Source organism: Sorex araneus, chromosome 1, assembly GCF_027595985.1.
Source record: "Sorex araneus isolate mSorAra2 chromosome 1, mSorAra2.pri, whole genome shotgun sequence".
NCBI lineage: Eukaryota > Metazoa > Chordata > Mammalia > Eulipotyphla > Soricidae > Sorex > Sorex araneus.
In genome coordinates this window covers 35,269,229-35,293,069 of record NC_073302.1, presented here as the reverse complement: position 1 = coordinate 35,293,069, position 23,841 = coordinate 35,269,229, and the positions used below count along the sequence as shown (strand labels likewise).

The following is a 23,841-nucleotide window of genomic DNA, read 5'->3' as shown; positions in this document are numbered from 1 at the left end:
GGGGGTGCCGCATGGGATGCCGGGGATCAAACCAACTGTCTCTCTGGTCCATGGGGCTCCCTTTCCAAGGTTGGGTCAGAGCAGGTCGGGAAGGTGGCTCAGTGGTAGACGGAGCGTGGGCTTCACTGCAGGAGGCTCTGGGGTCCTTGTCAGGCGCCGAAACAGAATGGTCCTGGGAGGACTGGAATGTCTGAGTCCACCCTCATCCCCAAACATGGACAGAACATGGGTAGAATCAGAGGCAACGAATGAGCAGGTGGGGAGGTTTTTGTAAAAAATGAAGCTAAATTGATTCACTTTAAGGACTCTGCTTTTGGCTCCATTTCCTCTTGACTGCACGCCGTTCTTTCCTTTTATTTTAACTTTTTTGGGGGGGGAGGGACACATCCCTGGTGCCCAGGGTTTATACCTAGGGGTGCTCAGGATGGACCATATGTGGTGCCAGGGAAGGAACTGGGGTTGGGTGTTGGCACAAGGCAAGTGCCCTACCTGCTGCACTGTCGCTCCGACCTCGTCCTTCCTTTGTTACATGCTAGTCAGGGCAGGTGGTAGCCGGGTTTCCTCTGTGGCAGTGCCCTGTGTCCCCTCTCTATGCACAGTGGTCTGTGGAATCCGACTTCTGTCCCCAACGACCCACTCTCCCTTTGGGGACCACCAGGGATGACAAGGTCCCGATGAGGAAGTGTGACTCGGTGGGGGAGAGGAGGGCATTTAAGTTGGCCTCAAACTCCCCCCTGGAAACACCTGGATACAGAAGACCACCAGGATCAGCTCCGTTATTGTGGGATCCACCCAGCACAGAGACCGACCCCTGGTTTTAAAATTACGAATAACAGGGCTGGGGGATGGCTCCAAGGATGGGAGTCCGTGCCTGCATGCAGGAGGCCCTGAGTTTGAACCCCGGTACCGCATGGTCCCGAGCACCGCTCCCTGTGGTCCTCCTTGCTCCCCCAGAGTGTCAAGGAGAAGACACCCCCCCCCACACACACACACACTCACACACACTCACTCACCCTGCCCCAATCAATAACAACAGCAAGAGCTTAAACCGGGTGTGGGGCACCCCCTGCAGCTGTGCAGAGCCCCGCCTGCTCGTGACGCAGACCCTGGGCACTGCTGATGTCCGAACCTGGTTTTCCCTCCGCTTCCTTAGCACCCAGCTCCCTGCCTGTCCCTGGCTGCGCACTGCATATATAAGGACACTTGTGGGGCCTGGGAAGAAACAGCAGGCGCAGCGTGGAAGAGGCTGCCCCTTACTCTGGAGGGGTAAGCATCGATGGGCAGCATCGATCGGAGCTGGTGTCACTTCCTCTCCTGCCAGCATTTGTCCTGTTCGCTCCCGTCTCCCTGCAGGGACGTCATAGGGTGTCCTCCTCGGCATTCACATGTTGTCGTCCCCCACCGTGTCAGATCCTTGGGCCAGGTCTGCGTACGCCAGCTGGGCCTGGGTAGACACTGCACCTCGTGCCAGGAGCAGGGCAGATGCCCGGGTCAGCGCGGAGGAGCAGGGTGTGCTGGCCCCTGCTGGACTTTGCTCATGGGATTGTTTATTATTGGGTTTTTTGTTTTGTTGCTGTTGGCTCAGGGCGGACGACCGCCCTTTCATGCTGCTTCTGTCCATGGGCCCTGGGGGAGGCACACAGCTGTCCTCCGGGCGCACGCAGAGTGAGCCAGTCACGGTCACGTCCTGGGGCGAGTTGGGCGGGCACCTGCAGGGGCGCCCGCGGGGACAGGTGCACGTGCTGCAGTGCCCCGCTTTGCCAGGCACAGAAAGGGGTGGAGGGAAGCGTGGGACAGACTGAGGCACCGCCCGTCAGGGAGGGCTTACGAAGGTCCCTGTTTTGCAAACGAGGATACTGAGGCACCGAGAGCATGCAACTGGCCTGAGGGCGGGGGAGGGGGGTGCAGGGGGGAGGTGCTTGAGCACCAGGCGCCCCTCTCAGCACAGAGAAGCACCCACTGCTGATTCCCAAGCCTGGGTTCGTCCAGCATCTTACCTTTGCACCCTTCTCGAGAGCCTTTTGTTTTCCTTTAAGGTTTTCATTATTTGGGAGATAGTTTGGGGCCCAGTGGTGCTCTGGAGCTTTCCTTGCTCTGCACCCAGGAACCACTTCTGGGGGCCCAGGAGCCTCCTCTGCTCCCATCCCCTCAGGACACCCCGAGAGGGGACCCCGACTCACCGCCCTGTCCTTGCTGCTCGCCCTGCGCCCCACTAACTAAGGAGCGTCCTTCTCTGTTCGTTCCTTCTCTGTCCTCAGCCTGGCCTCTCCTCTCCCCTGCGCCTGAGGACTTTGCGAGGAGAGCCTGGACCGGGCGCAGGGCCCCGCCCGCCCGCACCGGGTGCTGTCACTGGGGGGAAAGTGATTCCAAGGGCCTCTTGAGGGAGAGATGAACCACTGGGGCCGGCAGATGACCCAGAGGGCCCAGCATGTGCCTTGCACGGAGGAGGGTCGGGTTTCATCCCCGGTGCTGCGTACTTCCCCGGGCAGACCCCCACACCGCGTGTCCCCCAGAATGAAAATTCCGAGTCGCCTTCCCTTCCCCGGCCGCTGTCTCCACCCATTCCAAGTTAGCCACCAGCACCTGTGTCCACTTCAGGGGCAGCACCTTGTGGGTGGCGGCTCCCCAGCAGCCCCAGCCTGGGCCGTTTCAGGGGAGAAGGCCAGTACCACGTCCCTGCACTGGTGCCCTCCTCATCCTCTGCCCGCTGACCCCCACCCCCCTCCTTCTCCACCACCTCCTCCTCCTCCTCCTCCGTCTCGTCTTCGTGAATCTGGGACGCACAGAAGGTGGGAGACAGGCCCCGAGCCCTGTGGCCAGTCAGTGAGCAACCAGGGGACACTGCTGTTTGTTGGCCCCTGAACCCGGGACCACTCAGCACGTTCCCTCCTTCCAGCTCCTGGCCAGCCGCTGCGACCAGGCCCTGAGCTCCGGCTGGCGACGGTGTGGATGGCACAGCACACGGGGCGACACCTTAGCTGTGCTCCCAGGCAGGGTGGGAGGGAGCCTCCCGGACACTCAGGCCACTGAGTGACTGACTCTGCCCCTGTCCACCTGCCCTCACCAGAGAGGTGACCTGAGTCCCGCTGACTCCCAGAGAGACCGAAGATTCCAGGCCAGCAGGTCACTGGCCTGCCTGGGTTCCCCGCCCTGAGGTGTGGACCCCTGGTAGGCAGGTGCGCCCTGGGGCCAGCCAGTGGCTCCCTTCTGGGCTGGGCCGACCTTGCTGGGTGTGCGCCCCCACCCCCCACCCCGTGACCTTTCCCCAGCATAGGAAAGTACTGGGTTCACACGAGGGACGCTTTGGGGGTTCAGGGACGGCCACCTGGCCAGGAGGGCTGCACGTGAAAATGGGTGGGGGCTTCCCGAGGTCGACTCAGTTTATCTGAAAGTGCCTCAGCCCTCCGGGGGGTTGGGTCTGTGTTAAAGGGAAGGTGCTGGTCACTCGGGCCAGTGCTGAGTATCTTCTCAGTAACTCTCTGTAGGGGAAAGGGACGAGAAGGCTAAGTGACCCGTGAAAACCCGGATCCCGAGAGGTTATCATCACGTGTAATCAAAAGGGTTCGGATGTCTTCTCAGTAAATCAATCCGAAACTCATTAACCACAGAATTAACTGAACTGGTTGTCACCAAGTAAAATTTCTATTTTTTTTTTTTTTGGGCTACTCCTGGCGGCAGTGCTTGAGACTTACTCCCAGTTCTGTGGTTGGGGTGTGTGTGTGTGTTGGGGGGGGGGTCACTCAGCTCACTCGGCTTCACAGCGCCACCGCAGCTTGGCTTTCCCTGCGTTTCTCGAGAGCGGCGACGTTCATTTCCTGCGCGTGATGTTCCTGACAGTGAAGCAGCCTTGCGGGAACCCAGATATAGCCCTCGTTGCCATGGTGGCGCCAGACTGTGGCAGTGGGGAGCAGAAAGGACGGGCATCTGCTCGGCTGCACAGCCCCTGTGTGTAGGTCGCCACCCCCTTGGCATTTTACAGATGGGGCCCCAGAGCGCTGAGCCCGTGGAGGGTTTGCTGGCCCCTGAGCCTCTGCTCCTTGGCCTTGGCCCCAGGACGGGGGTGGCGGGGTTGGGGGCTGAGTATGACAAGCCCAGCCTGGGGCTTGCTGCTTCTCCCAGGGGATTTTTGTGAGGACTTGTCCTTGAAAGGGCATAGAGGGGCCCATTTCTGGAAAGGGCGGGGTGGGGTGATATATTCCAGGGTTTTAGGAAAGATTTGTGGGTTTGTTTTGTTTTGTTTCTTATGTTTGTTTGTTCGGCGTCACCTAGCAGTGCTTGGGGATCACTCCTGGTGGTTGTCAGGGACCAGAGATGGGAACAGCGTCGGCCACATGCCAGGCAGTCACTTTAACCCACCTCCTACCTCTCTGGCCCCCGTGGGAATGATCTCTGGAGGGGGCTTCCCACCCGGTGGTGCTCGGGGCTTCCTCCTGGCTCTGTGCCTGGGGATCCCTCCTGGTGATGCTGGTGGGTCCATATGCGGCACCGGGGGTCACACCGGGGATGCCACCTGCAGGGCGAGTGCCTCTCCCCCCTGGGTGATCTCCATGGCCACTTGGGGATTGCAGAAACAGAAGCTAGCCCGGCCACGCTGGGACCCCCGAAACCACGTGGCCCCTAGAGGGAGGGAGGGCACCTGGGTTCTCTTGGCCTGTCTCTGGCCTCGACCCTCACCCTCTCCCAGGGGTTGCAGACGGTAGCTGGTGGTGCCAGCGCATGTTCCTTGGGCCCAGGGCACCCACAGAAGGTTTGAGATGCAGAGGGGCAGACAAGACCATTTTAAATCCCGCTGCCAGGCCCTTTCAGCTGTGCCCAGGGTAGGGGCCACCCTGGACTCTGCCCTGGAGACCCTCCCCTCGGGAGTGGGGCCGTGGGGGTGGTCCTGGAGAGCTGAGTACATGCCTGAGTGCAGGACCCCAGGTGCAGTCCTGGGGTCCAGCATCCCCCACCGCATGGTGCCAGGAGTGAGTGAATGAGTGAGTGACCGCCAGGGCGCACATGCCAGGCTCCTAGAAACCAAAGAAACTCTAGGTTCGAGCTCCCGGCCGGGCCTCCCTCCAGCCTCCTCCCACTCAGGGCCCCCAGCCTTCTCCACGCGGGGGGCTGATCCGGAGCGGGGGGTGGTGGGCCAAGGGAGGGGAGCCAGAGGCCCCGAGGAGCTGACAGGCTGTAATTTGGATGCATTTTTCCTGACAGGTTGGAGCCTGCAGGTTCTAGGCAGGCAGCTGTGGCCGTGGGAGGGGCAGGACCGGAAAGACCAGTGGGGACCCCTCGAACCACAGCCCCCCGCCTCCTGTCCCGTGGGACAGGTCACTGATCTGGGAGCACCCCGGAGCACCCATGTTCCCCACGGAGCCGATGGAGGGCGGGTGCGGGTGGGGGTCCTGGCCACCGCAGGTGTTGGGGCGCAGCAGCACTGGACCTGCAGGCGTGAGGGAGGGGCCCGGTCTGAGGTGCAGGTGGTACCTGGCTAATTCGTCCTCCCCAGATTCGACTCTCTCCCGGGTGGGCAGGAAGTGAGTTCCCAGCGGGTCCGGGCGGGAGTAGTTTGGGGCTGGGAAGGTGGAGACTGTGATCGAGGTGTGTGTGTGTGTGTGTGTGTGTGTGTGTGTGTGTGTGTGTGTGTGTGTGTGTGTGTGTGTGTGTGCGCGCGCGCGCGCTGTGGGCTTTGGGGACCCTGGCCGTGGAACTGAGGCTTGTGGTTGACTCCCAGGATGTGGTGGGGGTCCCCCGGGGTCCCATGAGCTCAGCAGCTCTTGGCTGGGCGCCCCGACTAGGTGGTGCATCCCCCCCGGAAGTGGGAAAGGGCACCAAAGGGTCCATCCCTAACCTCTTCCTTCCCCTGGCCGGGAAACCCAGCAGCTATTGTCAGGCCTCGCATTGTTCTCCACGAGCGGTCTCTGGCCCGGGCATCTCCCGGCCTCTGTCTTGTCTTCCCTGTCACGTGTTGTTCTGTTTTTCTGTTTCTCCGAGCTCACCCTGGCCCCCGGGTACTGACTCCATCATTTTTTTTTCTTCCCGTTCTTCTGGTTTTGAGGCCACACCCGGTGGTACCTGGGGGCTGCTTGGGGCCTCCTGCAGACGGGGCTTGTGCCCAGCCCTGGGATTCGCCTCTCCCGGCCCCTCCGTGTCTCGAGCGCACTGCTCAAGCTCGGACCTAAGGCTGGTGGCCGGAGTTCCCTTGTGGACCTCCGCCATGCCTCTGCCTCTACCCGCTCTGTATTCGCACAACCCTGGGCAGTCCGGCTGGCCCCCAGTCACGGCCGCCCTTCCTGGGGGCAACCTGTCTGGGACCTGTGTCATTTCCCGGTCTCTGCAGGGGGCAGCCGGCCCCCCATTCCTCCCATCTCCAGTCCCCAGTCATGTAAACGCCCTCTCTAGCCCCCCAGCCCAGTTTCCTCAAAGCCACCTCTTGGTCACGTGATCTGCCCTCCCCCAGCTCCCGGGTATGGAGGCGACAATCCCCGGCGTGCCCCAGCCGTGTCCCAGCCGTGTCCGTCTCACAGTGGGCCCTGCTCATACACAGTAGCCTCGTCCTTCCTCAGGCGACCGAGACCCCCAGGAATTCCCAGAGTCACACCTCCTGGCCAGTACGTTGCAGAGAGTTCCACCTTGTGCCCCCCAGCCCCCCTCCCCCCTTTTCTTCATTTCCCTTCCCTGCCTACACCACTGGTGCTTGGAGGACATCAGGTACCAGGGATGGGGTTCGGGGCCCCTCCCTACATGTGCTCCCGCCCTTGCATCATCTCTTCTCCCCCCGCCAAGCTGTTCTGTAAGGGCTCGCGTACTGCAGGTGCTGTGCCGGCCCCGGGCTGCTGACCGCTGTGAACTCTGCTCGCTGCTTAGCACGGGGCCCGGAATTGTGCCGCAGGGGGCCCCAGTCTCGCCGCTCCTCTGTTCCCTGAGAGACCCAGGCAGTCCTCCCCGCAGAGGACTGTTGGGGAAGTAGAAGAGGCCCAGAGAGATAGGGCAGGGTTTGGGGCACTACCTTGCATGCGACTGACCCCGGTAATCTCCCACCTCCATCCACAAGCACGACTCCACGGGGAGTTAGGCTGTGGGGGTGGCCTGGACAACCACTGTTACTGCAGGCCCGTGTCCCCGGCCCGCCCCCCCCACCCCCCCGCACTGAACTGCCAGTGGGGCGTGGTACTCCTGAGCACCGAGCAGGCAGCTGTGTGGTGTTTCTGGGCCATGGAGGCGGGGGCGGGGGGGGTGATGACGATCAGGACGTGGTTCGAGGGGCCTCCACGGGACCTTCCCGGAAGCTGTGGAGGAGAGCAGAAAGAAGCTGTGGGCGTGAGGTCGTGGGTTTGACTTCCAGAACCCCCTTCCATGCTCTCCGGGCGTGTGATCCCAGCTGCACACACTGGTGCCCCCACGCTACACCCCAGCTCTAGTGCGTATGAGCAGGTGCCACGGCCAGGTGTGCAACTGCCAGTGGTCACAGCAGCAAGAAAACCGCGCTCGCGGGATGCTGCCGGGTTCCGGAAAGGTCCCAGGGCCTGGTGTGGTGTCGCCCTTCCTCCTAGCAGAGAGAGGAGGGCCACCGGACAGAGCAGGCAGGCTCCCGCAGAGAGCAGAGCCCACGGAGAGGCCCCCCACCCCCACCCACCCCTGGAAGGGAGCGCTCTCGCCGTCCCCCCACCTCTGGCTTCTCGGCCCGAGCTGCGGGGAAAGCTGGCCAGGGAGGCCAGGCTGACCTGAGCCCTGTGCCCCCTCGGGCTGGCAGCCACGCTGGGGGCCGGACACGGCCTACCCGCATCCCCCCGGTCGTCGGCGGGGCCCCATTGCTCAACCTGCTGCCGGGCCCCGGGATTGCGCAGAGCATGCCTTTCCCTCCGCGTCTGAGATTCTGGACCTGGACCAAGGCGTGTTGGGTCATTGCTCGCTGCTTGCTGACCCTGAGGGGAGAAAGCGGAGAGGCTAGCTCGTCCGGGCGGCTTGCTTCACCTCTATAAACAGGGCTGAGAGATGGCCGGGAACAGTGACATTCCCCAGACGTATCGGGTGGAAGTTCCCGGACAGGGTGGGGGTGGGAGGTGGGAGGGGTGCTCAGTGCCCCTCTTGGAGAGCTGCTTCCTCGAAGGAATCAAACAGGGTTCCCCCCCAGCCCCCTAATCCCCTCCCCCCTCCACCCACCCCCCCCCCTCCCCGGACTGCCAGTGTTCTGGGAGTGGATTTGAGGCGGGTTTCGCCCCCTTGGGGAAGCTCTGGCCTGGAGGCTTTGCATGAGACCGCGGGAGCCACTGTCTCCCAGACTGTCCTGATAAGGATCCCCGGGTTGGGGTTGCGTAGGAAACACACCAATTACCGGGGCCAGGAGCCCGCTGGTTAAACCGGTGGTCCCAGCCATTCCTATCTTCAGGCAGGTTCGGGAAAGTGGCCTGAAATGAGGCCCGACCCAGGCGGCCCGCCGAGAGCAGGCCTTGAGAGCCCCGTTCTGTGCAAGAGGGCGCGAGTCCCTTCTCTGTGACCAAGAAAACCTGGTCACAGCACCGTGTGGTCTCCTCTGACATCCCCCACACCAGCCCCCCCGCCCGGTACCAGGAGGGCCAGGCACTTGAGCTGCAAAGCCCCCCGAGCCTTCCCTTACGGTGAGAAGAAAGGCAGGTTTCTGCGTGCCTTCCTGCTTCCCATCCCCGGCCGTGCCACGGGGAACCCTGTCAGCACCCACACAGGGATCCCGTGTGCCTCGTGTCCCTCACGTAGGCAGGCACCCACAGGCCGCAGAGTTGCAGTTCCCTGGCCGGGCTGATGGATGGATGGGCTAGCAGTTGGCTGCCCCCGGGGTCACTGGGGCTCTGTCCAGTCAGTGCCTGTCCTGGCCCCGTGCGTATTGGCGTTCTCACACGGGGAGGTTAGAGTAGGTCTCCACAGGGGAACCCCCCGCCACTTCCCCTGCTTTGGGAGCCTGTGAAAGTCCGTGAGGAGAAAGGTGCTGCTGCGGGGTGTCTCTAGACTGCCCAGGTCTTAGTCTCAGCCCTGCAGCCTTTGCAGAACTGGGCCGGGCACTCACGGCCCAGGAGGCCCAATGATGCAGCAGAAGGAATCTGGAAAGGCCGCTATGCGTCCACAGCCGGCCTTTCTGGACCCTCGGGGTCCCATGGCCGGTTCCCCGACGGGAACCCCCACCACAGGCTCCCTGTGGGGGTCCGAGGCCCCATGAGGTCTTTGGGAATCCCGGAGCCTTTCTCGTGAGTCAGGCCCCATCGGTGGGACTAGGTAGGATGGCTCTGTTAGACAAGAGGGGCGAGGGGCCGTAGTCAGAGGCAGAGGCAGGGGTCGCTCCTGGCGGTGCTTTGGGGTGGAATCTAGCCTCCTGCATGCAAAGACTGTGTGTGGCGCTTTCTCTCCAGCCCCAAAGTGAGGCTTTTAAAAGCCAGCCCACAGCTGGAAAAACCCATTCCCCCCTTGTGTGTGTGTGTGTATGTGGGGGGGCGGGGTGTTTATCTGCCAATCAGTGCCCAGGAGGTGGAGGGGGGCACCATTGCAATTCTCTGCCAACCTGGCTGGTGGGTCAGTGCGAGGGCCCAAGGCTCTGACGCTGCTCAGACCCCGAGATGCCCAGGATACCCCAGGCCACCATGCTGGTGCTCCTGGTGACACCCAGGGGACCATGTGGTGCCAGAGGTGGAACCTGGCATCTGCCCTAACCCTTATCCTATCTCCCGGCCTCTCGTTCCCCTTCTTTGAATAAAGACCGGCAGCACCCCTTCCACTCGCACCCCTGCTCCAGGGTCCAGCCACATGAGCTGCCCTGAGACTGGCCGCGCGGCCCAGTGCTTGTCATGTGGCACTTTGCATGGCCGCCCCCTTCCACTCTCCCGGCCGGCTGGTTAAAGTTTGACTTCCTCCACCTCGGACACGATTCTGCAAAAGGTCAGGCGGCTCCAGTGTTTGCCGAGCCTCTGGTTGCTCAGAGCTCGACTTCCCTGCCTGCCACCAAACTCCCTTTGAAGTCGGAGAGCAAATTGATTAAATGTACATTTTAGGATCGTTCTGATTTTGCGGCTTAAATACCCTGATTCAGAATGCTCTCTTGTTTTTCCCTTTCTTGTTTTATTTTTTTTCCTTCTTCTTCTTTCTAAACGGAAGGATTTTCAGCTGTCAGCGGGTCTCACTAGAGCCGTTTGTCAGCCGAGACCAGAGGCTTCCTCTGGCTGTAGGATTTGTGCATTCTGCATGCAGCGGAAGTCAGCAGGGCTGCCAGCCCGGCCCGGTGACAGCCCCAGCTCAGATCTCATTTTAATTAGAGAGCACAGGTAGGGCCCGCTGGATTCCAGGGCCAGCCGAGATTGGGTTTCTCTCCTGCAAGCCTCGAGTCCCGTCTGCCCGTCCCTGAGCACTCGAGAGAAGAGCTACAAGGTCTGCTTCTAGAGGGGGAACTGGCAAGCCCTGTTCGCCCCCTGCTGCCTCCTCCTCCCCCCGGAAGAGAACGGAGGGAGGGTGCCAGTGTTGAAGAGGGTGTCTGGGCAGGTCTTCTGGGCCGGGCTGCATGGGTGTCTTGCATTTGCCAGGCGGAGCTGTCCCCAACCCACCAGCGCCCCCCACCACCCGCCTCAGCCAGCCGAGGCCCCTGGTGGCGAGCGAGCATGGCCAGAGGGCGGGTGCCCCGCCATGGGTGTCTTCCTGCCGCCGCTGCCCCTGCTGCTGCTCCACTGGGTCTTGTCTGGGGTGAGCCGCCATCACCCCCCACCCCCGCGTGCTGCGTGCCACAGGGCTGCTGCCACCAGCTGTGCCGGCCTGGCAGACAAAGGGGGCTTTTCCGCCCCGGTGGATGCCGCGCATTCCAGAAGCTGGGGGGACGGAGGCTCCCCGGGGTTTCTAATCAAACCCACCATTTAAATAACAATGCGTGTCACCCGGCAGGGGTGCGGGGAGCGGAGCAGCCAGGTGGCCGGGCTGGGAGGCTGCGGACCTGAGGGATGGAGGGACAGAGAACGACAGAGAACCGGACAAAGCCCAGGAGTGAGAGTGTGTGTGTATGTAAGAGTGTGTCTGCGTGTCTCTGTGTGTGTATGTCTGTGGCTGTGTGTCTGGGGGGGACACGGTGCCTCCATGGGCTGGTATGTGCTTCCTGCCCCTCTCAGCCTTACCCCCGGGACAGGGTCTCCCCAGTGTGGGGACCCTGGGCCCCTTCTCAGGGCCTGGGGGGAAGTCTCCCTCCCTGCCCTGACCCTCCTCCAGGTGTTTTACTCTGTTTCTGGAACTTTCCTCTGGGCAGAGGGCAGGGCTGTTTCCTAGAGCATAAGAAGTGAGTGGGCCACGGAGGGACAGAAGCTCCGGTCAGAGAGTCTTGGTGGAGCCCTTGCCTGCTCTGGGCCTCAGTTTCCCCCTCTCTTCCAGACTTGGGGTTTTATGGGCTCATTCTGCCCTGCCCTGTGCCTCGCCGTCCACTCCTGAGCTGCTTTGCATTTGTGCGGTATTGGGGGGGCTGGGGTTTTAGGACCTTGTAGCAGTGTGTCCATCTCCTCCCCACAACCCCATGTTGCCCGACTGCCCAGGGTCATGGTCTGGCCTCTGCAGTTCCAGGGTTCACATGCTCCACAAGTCCCCAGCTGCCCATCACCTCCCCAACGATGCCCTCCAGTTCCTGGCTCTGCGCCTCTCTGCCCCTCACCCACTTGGCCCTCCCCCCCACCAAGTGTACATCGACCAGACTGCCTGCAGTGACACAGCCCACCGCGGGGCCTCCTGTCACCCCTCAGGCGGAAGGGGCAGAACTCACTGGTGAGGGCCGGAGAGATGGCGCAGCGGGTCGGGGCACTTGCCTTGCACTTGGCCGAGCCGGGGTTTAGTCCCCGGCTTCCCGTACGGTCCCTAGAGCGCAGAGCCGGGAATAAGCCCCAAGCACCCACCGGGTTTGGGTCCCAGAACACAACGGACAGTTCGTGGCCTCCCGAGGTGGACTCTCACCCCTGCCATGTCCCTCCCTGCAGGTGACCATCGCAGATGACTACTCGGACCCCTTCGATGCCAAGAATGACCTCAAAAGCAAAGCGGGCAAGGGGGAGAGTGCGGGCTACATGGAGCCGTACGAGGCGCAGAGGATCATGACAGGTAAGCGGAGAGCCCCACGAGGGCGTCCTGCCAGCGGCTGCCACAGGGTTGGGCTGGTGATTTCCGCTGGAGGTGAGAGGGGGGGCGGTGAGGGCTCTGGTCCCGCCTCGACCAGCCATCCTGGGTCATAGGCTTCACCCACAGCAGAAAGAAGGGGGCAGGGTGGAGACGCCAAGTCCAGTGAACCCTGATAAGGGCTGAGATGGGGAGCAAGGGGCAGACGATGGAAGGTGAGAGGTGGGGGGTGGGGGTGCATTCTCACCAGAGATACAGCACGTCAGACAGAAAGCTGAGCGCTTCCTGGCCGCCGGGGCACTGCAAAACCAGAGCAGGTGGGGTGCCTCTGCGCCTGTCAGTGCCAGGTAGAAGGGGTCGGCCAGAGGCCATCGAGGACAAAGCCAGGCCTACATGCCTGCCGCCTAGAGAACCCCCGGGCCCTGGCCGCAGATTTATGGGGACATCGGGACCCTCCCTCGCCCCCTCCTCCCACCCCTGCCCTGTTTCCTCTTGTCCTTCACCATCCAGCCCCGTGACAAACAAGCGCCCTGAAGAGTGGGGCTGAGGGCGCTGTAGCTCTGGACCCGCATCCTGCAGGAGAACTGACGCTCCAAGGAGGGGATGGGGTAACCGCTGTCTCTCTGGGCAGGCTGGTGCACGGATGCAGGCACCGCCAGCGCCAGGAGAAACCGCCTCCCCGGGTCCCCGTGGCCGTGAAGCGCAGCTGTGTGCTCTCGGGCCCCCTCTGTCCCCCGCTGTCCTGGGGAAAGCGCCAGGCAGTGGACGCGGCGGGCGGGGGGCCCAGGGAATCAGCCCTCCCTCGCCCTGCGCTCTGCTGACTCCCGTGTCAGGGGCACAGCATGAGGATGCTGTGAGAGTGCGTGAGACCCAGAGGCCCCCGCAGTGTGCCCGCCGAGCCCGGCACCTGTCGGCTTTTTCTCTTGTGCGTGGACCTTGGAGGGCTCCTCTCCGAGCCGCCTGCAGATAGACTGTTGGGTGTTATTCGCCCCACTCTTTACGCCGCGTGTTCACCCCAGGGACGGATGTGTTTGGCTACTGGGAGCTTGTACCTCTGACGCCCTTTACCTGTTTCACCCCTATCTGTCCCCGACACCCCTCCCCCAGCCCCATCCCAGTCCCCTGCTGAGGACCCTTAGGCTGTTCTTAGGAGTTTGATCCGGTTTTGTTTTGAAGACCCCCTGTAAGGGAGAGCCCATGGTAATTGTCTTTCCTCTCTCACTTCACTTACACAAAGATCTTGCAGTTCATCTGTGTTGTTAAGACAATTGGGGTTTTTTTTGGGGGGGGGAGGGGTGTCACACCTGGCGATGCTCAGGGGTTACTCCTAGCACATGCACTCAGGAATTACTTCTGGCTGTGCTCGGGGACCATATGGGATGCTGGGAATCAAACCCGGGTCTGCGGGTCTGCCGTGTGCAAGGCAAACACCCTGCTGCTGTGCTATCGCTCCTGTCCCAAGACAGTTCTTTTTTATGGCTCAGTAAAAATTTGTGTGCGTGTGTGTGTGTGTGTGTGTGTGTGTACACATCTGTTTCTTCATTCGTTTCATTCTCAGGCATGCTCTTGCTTCCACGTGGTCTTAATTATATTTGGCAGGATGGGGAACCCGGTGGTTGGAAACATACCTGGCAGTGCCCAGGGCCCATTTCTGGTGAGGCTCAGGAGGACCGTAGGGCATCCTGGGGGTCGAACCCGGGTTGGCCACATGCAAGGCCAAGTGCCTCGTCCACGGCCCTGTCTCTCCCCACCCGCTCTCCTCCCCTTGCATTAGAAGGAAGGAGAAGGAAGCAGCCTCCGTATGCTGACCCTGTGCCAGCTCTTAGCTCCCAAGGCTGCCAAGACCCCGGGCGACAGTTTCTGAAGGGTCAGGGCAAGTCCAGGCCCTGCTTCTAGGACCCTCTGCCGCCTCCTGAGCTCACGACCTGCAGTTTCTCTGGCATCGAGTGGCTTCCCGCATACCCGGCCGCTTTCAAGGGGCTGAGGCGGGAAGCCGTGGGTCAGTGATGGAGGCCAGCTTTGGGCAGTGCGGCCCCCACACCCGCCGCCACCCTCCTGTTCTCTGGCAGAGCGGCTGCCGGGGCAGCAGGAGGCAGAGAGATCGAGCATGGTTTTGCGGCCAGGGCCTCCACGGAGGGGGCAGCCTGCTGGCCTCCGGGGTTAGGAATAGGGTCAGTTGCTGGAGTCCTGACCTCAGGACATTTCCAACACCCTCGCCCTCCTCCACTGCCACATGCATCGCCTCAGCTGGGTGTCATCATCTCCTCCTGTATGTTATCAACTGTGTGCTGTCGCCTCTAGCTGTGTATCATTACCTCCCCTGTGTACTGTCATCTCCTCTGTGCCATCACCTCCATGCTGTGTATATCACCTCCATGCCGTGTATATCACCTCCACCCTGTACCGTCACCTCCATCCTGGGCCATCACCTCCGCCTGTGTATATCACCTCCGTCCTGTGTACTGTCACCTCCATCCTGTGTCATCACCTCCACCTATATTCCACCACTTCCACCCTGTGCTATCACCTCCACCTGTATGCCACCACTTCTACCCTGTGCCATCACCTCCACCTGTATACATCACCTCCGGCCTGTGCCATCACCTCCCCCTGGATACCATTACTTCCACCCACCGTCCCTGGAGCTGTCCTAAGCCACGGGCCCGGCTTCTGCGTGCAGCTCAGGTCAGTGAGCTGAAGGAGTGTCGATGATAGCAGTGGCCCTGAAAAGGGGGTTTAGCCTCTCAGGGTGAATTGGTTGAGTGATGTGGCAGCTGTGCACGGGCCTCCCCTTAAACCCTGGCCGTCCCGTCACAAAGCTGGTGAACCTGTCCCAGGTGCCCTCTTGGCTGTGGGGACCCGACGCTCAGACTTCATTCCTCTGAGGGTCACCGTCTTAAACCAGCTGACGTCACGGGACGCTGTCTTGCGAGGGAGGTAGTGAGTGCCCCGTCCCTGGAGGCGTCCTGGCAGAGGCCCGACAGCTGCCGGCCCCGGGAGAGGACACGGCATCCGTGGTGAAAGTTCAGGGGGGCAGCTGGCTTGGGTCCTGGGCACGGAGGTCGGGGGCGCCCCAGGCCCAGTCCAGCCAGCTGTGGGCCTCGCTTGGCTCCTCTCTCCGGTCACAGTGTGATCCGGGCATTTTCTGTGCCCTCCGTTACCTCCTATGTCGAGTGAAGAGAGAAAGAGCAAACGTTTCCGGGGGGAAGGCTCAGCACTCAGGGCTGTGTGTGGGAGTCCCGGAGTCGGTCCACTGAGCGCCCCCACCCCCACCCCAGCTCAACCGGGAATGGCCCCAAAACTGAACACGTAGAAAGTAAAAGTGTGTCTTGGGCCCCGTTGCTGCCCACCGCTGGGCCTTGGCACATCCCGACGCGTCTCCACTGAGCTGGCAGAACTGGCTGCTTTCCACGATCTGGGGGCACAGCACCCCCTCTGCCCTCCGCACCCCATCCCGGACCGAGGCTGATGTGGGGAGGGCGCTGGGCTCTGAGTCAGGCCTGGGGTACCTGTGCGGGTCTTGACCCGTGAAGCCCACGGCGTTGCGGCTTCCCTTGTGTGCGGGGCACGAGGCTCTTGGGTGTTGGGCCCTTCACACAGGACTCCTGCTGCCCAGTTCTCTGGTGGCCCCCACCTGGACACCTGGAGCCTGGGGATCCTCAGTCCCTCATGGTGCCCTTGGTCAGGCTGACCTGGACCCTTGTCCTGTGCCCTGGCCGGTTGTGCTGGACTCTGGGCCGGACACTGGGCTGGGTCCCGAACAGACTCGCCCACTGCCTCTGGCTGTCCATGACACCCACTGTCCGTGCCGGGTGAGCCTGGGGGTGGGAGTGAGGGCACGTCTCCCTCTCCCGGAGTTCGGAGACGGATGCTGGCAACCCCAGAGCAGGGTGGGAGGTGTGTGGGGGGGTGCAGGTTGCCGACAGAGACAGCCCAAAGGGCCCGAGGGCGTGTCAGGCCCCATGCAGGCACCGTGAGCTCCCGCATGAAGCCCCAGGTGGGCCTGGGGGCGCCCTGCTCTCCTGGACCTGAGCAGCACCTCACCCCCAGCTGGCAGAGTGTCTCTGGGAGCAGCCCTCGGCCTGTGCTTGGCACCATCCATCCCCCCGCATAAGAGACTCAGTGGCCCCAGGAGGCCTAATCAGCCTAAAGGCACAGGTTTCCTCCAGGCGGCCTTGCCAGGGGCTCCCCCACTCCCCTTCCTCACCTGGGCACTCCCAATACGCCCCCCCGATTCTCACCTGCCCCCATGGGAGGGCGGGGGCTGTGTGCTTCATCCCCCCCATTTCACAGACAAGAACACTGAGCCTCAGGAAAGGTCACACGGCTGAGCCCCCAGAGGACACCCACGGGAGCCGCCCAACCTTCTCCCAGCACCCCTCTCCCCCAGGGGGGCCGCAGGGGGGCCAGGAATTCAAACTCTGCACCGCGACCGTGTGACACTGCCACCCTCCCCCGCACCCCCACCCGCGTTCCCTCGAAAGCCGTCCCCGAGTGCCATCTCCAGCGGAATCACTAATGGAGAGTGTTTTTCAGATACGTCTTAATATGTGAGCAATTACGGAGTCCTTAGCGGGTTTTTATTATCAAATCGACTTCAGAGCGTGATGAGAGGAAATGGGAAGAAGGGCCTTTCCCACATCCCCGCCTGCCTGGAGGGCCCTTCCTCCCCACAGAGCAGCGGCCTCCGGCCCTGCCGCTCCCGGCCCTGCACACTCCAGGTGGAGCCGGCGGGGCCCTGAAGGCTGGAGAGCGTTGCCCGCTCCCTCACCCCACCTCCCTGCAGCGTTGTCCTTCCTGAGAATGGGGCCCCATGTCCTTCCTGAGAGGATGGGGGTGCCCTATGTCTTTCCTGAGAGAATGGGGGTGCCCCGTGTCCTTCCTGAGAGAATGGGGGTGCCCCGTGTCCTTCCTGAGAGAATGGGGATGCCCTGTGTCCTTCCTTAGAGGATGGGGTGCCCCATGCCTTTCCTGAGAGAATGGGGGTGCCCCTGTGTCCTTCCTGAGTGAATGGGGTGCCCCGTGTCCTTCCTGAGAATAGGGATACCCCCATGTCCTTCCTGAGAGTAGGGGTACCCCGTGTCCTTCCTGAGAGAATGGGGCTGCCCCAGTGCCCTTCCTGAGAATAGGGGTACCCCCATGTCCTTCCTGAGAGAATGGGTGCCCTGGCCGGTCCTCCACACTCAGGTTCAGTTTGTGGCCTGTTTCAGGAGCAAAGGGGTGGGAGTGGGGTTCCAGCTTTGGCTCTGCCCTGCCATGCTGTGTGACCTCGAGCAGGTACCTTCCCTTCCCTGCGCCTCTGTGCTTCCTCATCTCAGTTCTGACTCTTCCCTGCCCAGGCACACAAGGCTCTTTACAAACCTGGAGCATCTCCGCTCCTGGGGTCACCTTGGGCTCTCTCTGGGTCAGGGGTGCACCTGCTTCTCCCCCGGCCCCCATCGCCCGTGGTTCTTCTGGGCAGAGCTGGCCCTGCCTCCCCGGGCATCAGGCGTGCTGCCCTCCGCTCTCGGACGGGGAGAGGAGCATGGCTGCACCCCCTGCACAGCCACAGCCTCTAGCGCCTCAGCCTGGAGCCGCTGGTCTTTGGTTGGGGGGTCACCCCCCACCCCCCACGCCGTGGTACTCGAGGGCGCCTCCTGGCTGGGGGCCGGGGTCTCTCCTGGCAGTGCGCTGGGGATGGAACGTGGGCCTCCTGCATGCAGAGTCGCGCCTGGCCATTGAGCCCTCACCCCAGCCCTCGGCAGCTGGGAGCTGCAGTCAAGGCCGCAAGGGCTGGGGGATCTTGCCCGGGACCTCACTCCTGTGAGGCAGCCCTCCGCCTAGTGCCAGGCCCAGGCCCAGCGCCCTCTCTGGAGGGCCAAGAGGTCACCGGCATGGCCAGGGGTCCCACGGCAGCCGGAGAGGCCTCTCTGGCCAGCCCGGGCCCTTCTCCCGGGCTCCCTGCCTCCCGCCTCCCACCTCCCGCGCTGGCCTTCGTGCTGTCCGTCTGGTCAGAGATTTGCCTCCTGCTTCTTCTATGGCCCCTGAGCTGGGCCCTTCCCGTGCCACGGTGCTCCGGGGCTCTGCTCCCCCAAACTCTCCTTGCCCTGCTCCCGCAGGGCCGCCCCTTGCTCTGAGGCCCCGTGTCCACAACCTCCCCCCCACACCCCGGGGTGTGGCCACTGCTTTCCTTGGGGCGGACAGGGTGGAACTTCCGTCTTTCGCTTTCTCCCCACTCCTCCCCCCTTACCCTCTCTCCTTCATGTTTCTCCCCCTCCTCTCCCCTCTGTGCCAGGGAAGGACCCAGGGCTTCACTCCTGCGAGGCAGCCCTCCGCCCAGCGCCAGGCCCAGGCCCAGCGCCCTCTCTGGAGGGCCCAGAGGTCACCGGCAGGGCCAGGGGTCCCACGGCAGCCCCCGCTGCAGGTCGAGGTCCCCAGCCTTTCTCCGGAGGCCCAGAAGCCTGCCCTGTCCCTGCCGCTCCTGGGCCGCCTCGCCCGTGCCCAGCCGGACTCACCTACGGGACAGGAAGGAGCTAATCGAGTGCAAATAGGTTTCATATTAGTCACTCCATGACTTTCCTGCTCTTGGGAAACTTTCCTCTCACCTGCCCAGGGCCAGGTGGGGCTCACCTGCTGAGCCCCGGCCCTCCCGGGGAGGCGGGGGAGCCTAGGGCCTAGGTTTCCATAGCAACCAGGGGCAGCCACTTCCTCTCTCCCCGCCCAGGTGTGTCCTCTCTCCCCTTGACCCCTGAGGCCCAGCTTGTCCCGCCTTTCAGGAAAGTTGCTCAGGGCACGAAGAGGCCACAGAGAACTGGCAGAGCCTAAGAGGCCACAGAGAACTGGCAGAGCCTACCGGCATCCCTGGGGCTAAGGGCTGGGGGTGAGGGGGCTGGAGCTGGACAGGGCCCCAACGAGCACGGATGCCCCTGGCAGGTGGGCACAGGAGAGAGGGCCAGAAGAAGGCACAGAGCTCTGGGCACCCGCCTGGCACCTCACAGAGACTGTGACAGAGCGGCACCCAAGGGTGTCACCTCAGAAGCCTGCCCAGCCGCAGACTGACCCCAGCTCCCCCTGTCTGAGCGCCTCAGCACCCTCCGCTCCGCAGCAAACTGGGCCTCTCGCCGACGCTTTATCTTTCTGCAGAGAGGCCCCCGCCCCCACTCCCTGCTGACCCCTCAGCTCCCACCCACCGTGCGGGGCACTCAGCCTGCGGTGTGGGTGTCCTCAGGGTGCTAGTGGCCAGCTCCTGCTGCCGAGCTTGGGCCCCAGTGGAGGGGGTGGGGCGGGAAGCGCGGGTGCCTTGGTGGTGGGCGCTGTCAGTGCTGGGGGGTGGGGAGTCCAGCTCTGCGTCTTCTTCCCCCTTCCTCCCAGGAAGGGGCCCTCCCACCCCCTCCCATCTACCCGGGGCCTGTCTCATCCGAGGGAGGGCGGCTCGCAGGAATCCGAGTCTAATCGCGAGCGAGTGAGAGAGCGGATGAAGGACAAGGCGCGAACAGACGTGGACAGCCTGCTATAAACAGCGCCCCGAGCCGTGCCAGTGGCCACGGGGAAGAAGGTGCCAGGCCCAGGGGGCCCGCGGCTGGAGCTGGGAGCCCGGCCAGGTGCCGGTCTCGGGAGGCCTCTGGGTACCATCCCTGAGCACTGTCTAACTGCCAGGCCAGTCCTATCAGCGCCGAGGACTCGGGGCACCGGAGCCTCTAGGAGAGCTTGCGGTCGGGGAGCAGAGCACAGCGCCATCCCCCGAAGGAGGTCTTCCTGCAGAGGCCTGGCCTCCAGAGATGTGCCAGACCCCCAGGGAGCAGCCCCTAGGCCCACCGTGTCTGCTGCACGCACTCAACTCAACCCGCTATGCTTTTCCCATGCAAAATGTTGTCATTGGATGTGGTCCCCTTTGGCTGTGATGGGTTTACACAATCGACAGTGATGTGCTTTCGTGTCAAAGTTCGTTCATCTTAGTTCATTGCTTGAGCCTTTATTTCGGTGGGGTTTTATTGAGGAGAGTGGGGAGGGTGTGGGCCACACTTCCCAGTACCAGGGACCTACTCTCAGCTCGGTGCTCAGGGGCCCCAGGTGGTGCCAGGGACTAATACTTCCCATGTAGTGAAGTGCCTTAACCTCTGTATTATCTCTCAACCCTGAGCTTAGATTTGAACCATCAGTTGATTTTTCCCTTCCCATAGCTTTCAAAACCTGACTTTTAAGAGAGAGAGACAGAGAGAGAGAGAGAGAGAGAGAGAGAGAGAGAGAGAGAGAGAGAGAGAGAGAGAGAGAGAGAGAGAGAGTGTGTGTGTGTGTGTGTAAAATCTTAAGCTACGACCTTGCTAGTTCCAAATCAGCAAAGGAGATAAAGAACGTCATTCTCCATCCTGCAGATTCCTAACAACTCTGTTATGTGGGCTAAGAATTTTACCGTGCTGATGTGCATGAGTGATGTGTTTTCAGACTCAGATAAACGTTTTTACAAAGGGCAGTCGGCCCCTACACACCTCTGCCCTCTGCATAATCCTGCCTATGGGTAGAGCGGGGGGGGGGGGGGGGGGTGTCACAGGTGGATGTTTGGGGGTGGCCCCTCTCCGGAAGAGCAGGCTGTGGCTTGGAGGAAGCTGTTCAGCCTCAGTGTGTGTGTGTGTGTGTGTGTGTGTGTGTGTGTGTGTGTGTGTGTGTGTGTGCATGCGTGCGCGAGCAAGTGTGTGTGTAGGATGGAATTGGAACTGGAAAACTTGCTCTAGCTCCCACAGTCCTCTGGCTCAAAGTGCCAAGGCAGAGTCAAGGGGCAGCAGGTGATAGTGTGGTGGCTGGTAGTGTTAATGTTCAGGCATATGATGTTCCGTCTCTGCACCCACGAGCAGAGCGTCAGCATCCCTCCACCAGCTCAAGGCATTTGCATCCACAGCCCTCTACCCACAACCCTCGGGCTGTTACCACTGACTGCCTTATTGCCCCTTATTGTGTTTCTCATTTTATCCATTCTGAAGCAGACAGTCCAGAGGCACTAAATGCACTCACACTACTGTGTAGTGTACCACCTCCCATCCTCCTGACCCGTTTCATCCTGTAAAATGAAACTCTATACCTGTTAAACAATAATTCCCTCTTCTGGCTTCCACCTCTCTCCAGGCCCCTGGCAATCACATTTCAACTTTGTCTTTAGGTTTATTTCACTTGCTTAATGTGATAGCACAGTGGGGAGGGCGTTTGCCTTGCACATGGCTGACCCGGTTCGATTCCTCCGCCCCTCTCGGAGAGCCCGGCAAGCTACTGAGAGTATCCCGCCCACATGGCAGAGCCTGGCAAGCTTCCCGTGGTGTATTTGATATGCCAAAAACAGTAACAGCAAGCCTCACAATAGAGACGTTACTGGTGCCCACTCGAGCAAATCGATGAGCAACGGGATGACAGTGATACAGTGGTGGCAGGGATGGGGCACAGGGGGCAGGCCACCAGGTGCTGTGGGCAAAAGCCAGGGAGGAGCTGGGATGTCAGTCCCAGCGCAGAAGGGGATGGAGGGGACTCTGGGGAGAGGCAGGCTTAGAGCGGGTGCTGCAGGCAGGTCAGAGCCAGCCCTGCGAAGTGGGCGAGAGGGCAGGCGGAAGGCTGTGTTCCAGGGATGCGGGTAGCTGCCCGCTCAGCCGCAAGGAAGTGGGACAAGCATGACGGCTGTCCCCTGGCCGACGAGGAGGCCACGCTCTGCCCCCGCCTCCCCGCATGGCCTCCCACTTGGCACTCTGGCAAGGCAGCTGTGTGGGGGGACATGGGTTGGGTTTGGGGGTGCCGCCCTTCTGCCAACGGGTCCCTTGCCAGGTGCCCGGAATGGAACCTGCACTTCCCGCTGTTTGTCCCTTCCCGCTGCCTCCTGATCGGGGAGTTGGCCCTTGGCCGGCAGCTCCAGTGCTCCTCGGCCAGCCTAGCACAGTGCTCCTCCGAGAATCACTTCCTGGTCAGGATGAGCAGGGTTGGTGCGAGTTAGCAAGAAACTCGTCTTCTTCTTTTTTTTTTTTTTTTGGCTTTATGGGTCACACCTGGCGATGCACAGGGGTTACTCCTGGCTCTGCACTCAGGAATTACTCCTGGCGGTGCTCAGGGGACCATATGGGATGCTGGGAATCAAACCCGGGTCGGCCGCATGCAAGGCAAACGCCCTACCCACTGTGCTTCAGTCCAGCCCCATAAACTCTTAACCCCAGAGAGGAAAAAGTGCTTGGGTCCTAGGAACAGGGGTCACCCTCACTGACCCTGTGCTCCCACCCACTTGCCCGAATGACGTCACTGCAAGCCCCCAGGCCTGGCGCCACCCCCCGGCACAAACACTCAGGCCCCTCTCGTGCGTCTCATCAGTGGACTGGGGGCTCCGAGCTGCCCTTCACACCTTCCAGGGGTCCTGGTCACCTCCTATCCCCTCGAACTGGGTGCCCAAGGACCCGAGGCCCTATCTTCTCACAATCCGCCCCCTCCCCATCCTAGCCTGGCCCATCCCACCCCCCAACCCAGCCCACCGCCCGCCCCTTCCCACTCACAGGCCTGACACAGCCAGGGACCGCCTCCTGTGCATGTCTCTTCCTCACGCCCTCTTCTCACCCCAAGTCTCCAGGTGGGTCCGTGGGGCCTGTCCAGTCCTGGCTGCCCCTCGGGAGGGAGGGGCAGGCACAGCAGGGACCGCAGGGGCACTGGGGGCTGGGGGAGCAGGTCCAGCCCTGAACTCTAAGGCTAAGCCCAATGGAGCCAGAGCAGAGGGGAGCCGGGAGAACTCTCCAAGACCCCTGCTCCTGAAGCCCCCACCTGGGGCAGCTGCTTGCAGCGTGCGACCCCCACCCCACCCCACCCCACTCCCAAAAGGCAGCATTCTGTGGAATTGAGCGTCAGTGGAAAAGAGTGTTATTTTTCACAATTCACACCCGGAATTCAGGACGAAGGTCTGGCTTGTTATTAATATACTCGACCTGTTTACCCTCTAGACGTGAAACTAATTTTCATCTGGACGGAGATGTGTGGTGGGTTCCCCAGGCTCCCGGGGCTGATGAAAAGCTCGGGGCCACCTTGGCAGAGCCCCAGCCCCGGGTCCTGGGCTCAGCTCCTTGAACACACGGACGCTCTTCGGGGAGGTCCTTGGCTCTGCTAACCCGCTGTCCTCCAGCTCGGGGCGGCTGCGGGACGCACCGCCATCAACCCACACGCACAGTGCAGGTTTCAGAGCAATGGAAGCTTGTTCCCAGCTGCCTCCCTGGGCCCCCCCAGCCGGTGTTCCAGACGAGCCTCGGGCCAGCCGTGCAGAACGGGAATCTGGGGAACTGACTTACTCTCTGAGGTCGTTGGAGGGGGAGACCAGAGCTTCTCCCAACACTCAAAAAAGACAAAGAGCAAAAGCAAACAGACAGACCAAAAAAAAAAAAAAAGAAAATTAAAGATCAGGGAATTCTGAGAGGGCCGGGGAAGTGGCACAGTGGCAGAGCCGCACTTGGCCCTAGGTGTGTGGCCTGAGTTTGCCCACATGCACACACCTGCACCCATTCCTGTGCCCAGCCGGTAAGGAGACTGTTGGGGGGTGGGAGGTGGTCAACTGTGAGCCCTGCCGGGCCCCCGAACATCCCAGATGACAGTGCAAAGGGCCGCAGTGCCCACCCATGGTTGCGACCACTCAGTTCCCCAGGAAGCAGCAGCGGGAAAGGTTGAATGAAACTCAACCTCCATCTTTTTTTGTGGGGTGGGGGACATGCCCTGGCGGGGGTCACCAGGGTTACTTCTTGCTCTTCTCCCCGGGAGGTGGTCCCTTCTTTGCTCTGTAGACCA

The 23,841-nt window shown here is 62.0% G+C and overlaps 1 protein-coding gene across 1 annotated transcript in view; it reads left to right on the top strand.

Annotated features, from left to right (window-relative positions):
• Positions 1-23,841, top strand: part of SHB (SH2 domain containing adaptor protein B) — a 107,136-nt gene that overhangs the window by 36,381 nt on the left and 46,914 nt on the right. The window contains exon 2 of the mRNA XM_012934906.2: positions 11,943-12,063. Coding sequence (XP_012790360.2) covers positions 11,943-12,063 — 121 coding nt within the window. The remainder of the gene's footprint in view (positions 1-11,942; positions 12,064-23,841) is intronic.